General features: G+C 39.5%; 1 protein-coding gene across 2 annotated transcripts in view; it reads right to left on the bottom strand.

Moving 5' to 3' along the window:
• Positions 1-3,841, bottom strand: part of ACO1 (aconitase 1) — a 35,960-nt gene that overhangs the window by 699 nt on the left and 31,420 nt on the right. For both annotated transcript variants that reach the window (XM_032095425.1, XM_032095426.1), the window contains exons 18-20: positions 2,398-2,545; positions 1,859-1,981; positions 744-929 (exon numbers count right to left, since the gene is read on the bottom strand). In XM_032095425.1, the coding sequence (XP_031951316.1) occupies positions 744-929; positions 1,859-1,981; positions 2,398-2,545 (457 nt within the window). The remainder of the gene's footprint in view (positions 1-743; positions 930-1,858; positions 1,982-2,397; positions 2,546-3,841) is intronic.

Genomic DNA, 3,841 nt, shown 5'->3' with positions numbered 1-3,841 from the left:
CTGTTGGGTCAAAGAAAGTCATTCAAGCAGCAGAACCTTGCACATGTTACTTGACATCATAGTAAAATAAGGACTACTAGGATATTTTGCCATCTTAAAAAATTGTGATAGAAAGCTAAAGTGAACAGGCACCAGTACTTCTATCCACATTAGACTACAGGAAGCTGCTTAAGAGGAAACAGGTCTAAAACAAACCATAAACACAGTATGGAGTCTCATTGCATTGGCTGCTTCATTTATAACTGAGAAATTTATGTGGATTTTGAGTGACTGGTCCAAAATACAGGATTGCTTTATGTTAAATGAAACAATTTGAGCATCCTGCTTTTATATCCCATCATAGTAAATCATAGAAAATCATAGAATGGTTTGGGCTGGAAGGGACCTTAGGGATCACCTAGTTCCAACCCTCACTACCATGGACAAGGAACATTCCACCAGAGAAGGTTGCTCAAAGCCTTATCCAACCTGACCTTGAACCCTTCCAGGGAGAAGGAATCCACAACTTCCTGGGCAGTAGTTCCAGTGCCTCATCTCAAATTACTCCTTGTATCTAATCTAATTCTACCCTCTTTCAGTTTAATCCCTATTAGAATAACTGTTTTAATCTCCTTCTCCATCTCAATTCTTTCCCCTATTTTACGTGAGAGAATCTGACTCCACATGACAGCGTATGTTTTGAAGAGACAATTTTGAGTAAAATTACAGTGATTCAGAAAATTCAGCTCTTAAGTGTCCCATACCTTAATCTGGACATTCATCTGTGGTTTTAGTTTTTCAGGAATGATAATCGTGTAACGCTCCCGTCCAGTGAGTCCTAAAGTTCCTGCATCCTCTCCAGGTAAATACTGCAGAGGAATCACTCCCATTCCTACCAGGTTGCTTCGATGAATTCTTTCATAGCTTTCAGCAAGTACAGCCTTGACACCCTGGGAAATACACAACAGGTTGAGTTATTTCATAGTTCAGAACAGTCTTTCTGCACTCATAAAAAGAAAATTGGTTCATTTGTGGTCTCCTCCATTTCATTTACCATCTACTGGTAGAGTCAGCAGGTCTGTCTGACAGCAAACTGTCCAGGATGACTTGGCTGTATGTTAACCTTCACACCTCTTTTAAAACAAGCCTGACTCAAAAAAGTTACATGCGTTTTCTCAGGAATCCTGCATTCTACTTTAACATGTCTAATGCAGGGCACCACTAGTCATTTCCATAACTCTCCCTAATTTGGTGTTGCCCTCCTATAAGCACCAGCGTGCAGTTTAATTCATTTTGAACATTTTACATGTTAATACAGTTAATACAAAAACTCGTTGCCAGAAAAAAACTCCAAAAGCCTAGCTAAACTTAAACACCAGCTCTCATAAGACGTTTTCTAATAAGGCAAGAAAGCTTGAATCAGAGTTCTTGCTGTAAACAGTGCTGTAAGACTGGACAGACGAAGAAAGAAACCGGTATTTCACTGTATGTGGATCTCTATTCGGCTCCCCTAGTGAAGCCATGTTAAATTTAATTTTCACTGATATTATTCTCTTACACTTTCTAGTTTTCTTGCTAAGTGAGCTTAAGGATGCTGCTGCAAGCAAAACTATGATTTATGGGGTTGTGGAAAGTGGAAGGAAAGAAACTGGCCTTTCTAGTGTAGCCTTGTGGATTTCTAGATGAAGATCAGTCAAGACTCTATTAATATTAAACAGCTTTGGCAACTACTGTGGTTCTTGGAGGCAGCTGAGATTTCAAAATAGCTCTTGCTACCAAAAGTGAGAATGAGCTACCCGGGATGTTGGTCATAAGCTAGTCTTACTGACAAATTAATGCACTTTTAATACTGTCCTCCTAGTTTACTGTAGCCACTCACCAAGAGGAATGGTCCTTTAGCAGCCCAGTCTCTGGAACTTCCCGCACCATACTCCTTCCCAGCCAGCACAATCAGAGGATGACCAGCCTGCTTGTATCTTTCTGCAGCATCAAACACGTCCAGCTGGAATAAAAATGCCAAACACTTTGTAAATTTTTTGCGAGTGGAAGCACAGTTCCAGGGAAAGGAGGAAAAAAAAGTGTCCCCTCATAAACAATTGAAGCCCACAACTTCCACCAAATAGCTCTTAAAGGATATCGACCATACAGCACTTTGTAGCTTTCTAGTCTGATCTCACTCTCCACACAAACCTGCACCTTCCACTGGTGCTTTTACAGTAGTTACACTCTCCACAGATATGCCTGAAAGCACCACATTGCATAAGTACATGTGACTGCTTCCCTGAGTCGGCTCCTGTCCCCTCAATTAGCTTTATTTAAAAGGCACTGAAGCAAATGACCTAAGCTGTAAGAAGGAAAGCCAGCACTAATCCAGTCTGTTGTCAGTGAGCCACAGTTTAGAGCAGCATGTGTACTTACAATTTCCCCAGAAGGGAAATGGATAGTCTGAGGTCCTTGTTTATCAATAAACTTGTTGACCAAGCGAATGTTTGCAAATGTCCCTCTGGCCATGACAGCATCATTCCCTCTGCGGGAGCCATAAGAATTGAACTCTCGAGGAGTCAAGCTATTAAGGGAAAGAAGAAAGGAAACTGTGTTGCTTTTAGACTAAAAGCATTCTGTGCTCTAAAAAAAGAAAGTAATAAACCGGTGTTTATGAGGCAGGTATGTACATAGTTCCCACCCTGACAGGAGCATCCAGTTAGCCAATACTTCTACTTTTCAGACGTTTTGAAAGAAAAGAGAAATAATTTAAAAATAGCTATGGTTTGGTCATAAAAAGCAGCTTCCATAGTATTCTCAACTCTTGCCCTAGAAAACAGTATCTGACAGTGAAGCAAGGATATAATTTATATTGTCAGAAGATGCAACGTGACTTTTTTCTTAATAGCTGGTGCCTGCAAATCCTCCTTATTATTTATATTACTATAGCATCTAGAAAACAGGCAGAGCACTGTGCTAGATAGCTGAAAGGCAGCAAGAACCTCTGCTGCAAGTTAGAACTACAGAAAAAAAAGTTCACTTGCAAACAGAAATATGAGAATGAGGGGACACTCCAGTCTAACCAGCAAACAAAAAATACACTGGAATGTGAAAGAAAATTAGACTGTTTGCATTGGTCTACATCTAAACTGCAGGTATGACATACATCATCTGTTTTATAATGCATGTAGTACTATTCAGATTTTCAACTAACTGATAGCAGGACGGTCAAAGAGTCCAGAGCAGTTGGTTTTCATTATATCACAGTGTTTTAATCCATTTTTTCCCAAAATTATTAAGTCTAATGAGTTAGGACTTTTTTTTATGTCAGTGCTGTTGCTCAAAACATCACTGAAGTTGTAAGAAGTGCTGAATCAGAGAATAAAAGCATTATATTAGCTGTGCAGACTGAAAGATCAACTTGGTAAGTTGACCTATTCAGTCTTGCCTTAAGTTGAACCCCAAGTACTAAACTGACAGACTGGCTATAGAAAAAATTAACATTTTACAAGAGTTTGGATTCCAACCACAATAGATTTGCCAGTTTTCGCAGCTGCACCGAAACCTTAACTTCTGGATGTTCTGTAGTGCCTAAGAGCCTAGCTCTAGGAACCAGTTGCACATGCTAGAAGAAATGAATATAAAACCCATTTTTGGCACTAAGGAAAACGGTCATTTTGTTTTGATACGGAGACAAATCTTGATTCCTTTATTTATGAATAAACTTACAGGCTAGTTTTTGCAGTAAGTCATCCTCTTCCCCTATTTCCATTAAAAGGTCTTTAGCTCTACAGTGATAACACATGTACAGAACTCGATTCTACTTCTTACACATAGTGAGAGCTGCCGAAGCAGCAGAAAGAGAAATGTTTTTCTTTCT

This window comes from Corvus moneduloides, chromosome Z (genome assembly GCF_009650955.1).
Source record: "Corvus moneduloides isolate bCorMon1 chromosome Z, bCorMon1.pri, whole genome shotgun sequence".
Lineage (NCBI taxonomy): Eukaryota > Metazoa > Chordata > Aves > Passeriformes > Corvidae > Corvus > Corvus moneduloides.
Note: the sequence above shows the minus strand (reverse complement) of the source record. Positions and strands in the feature narration are given on the sequence as shown.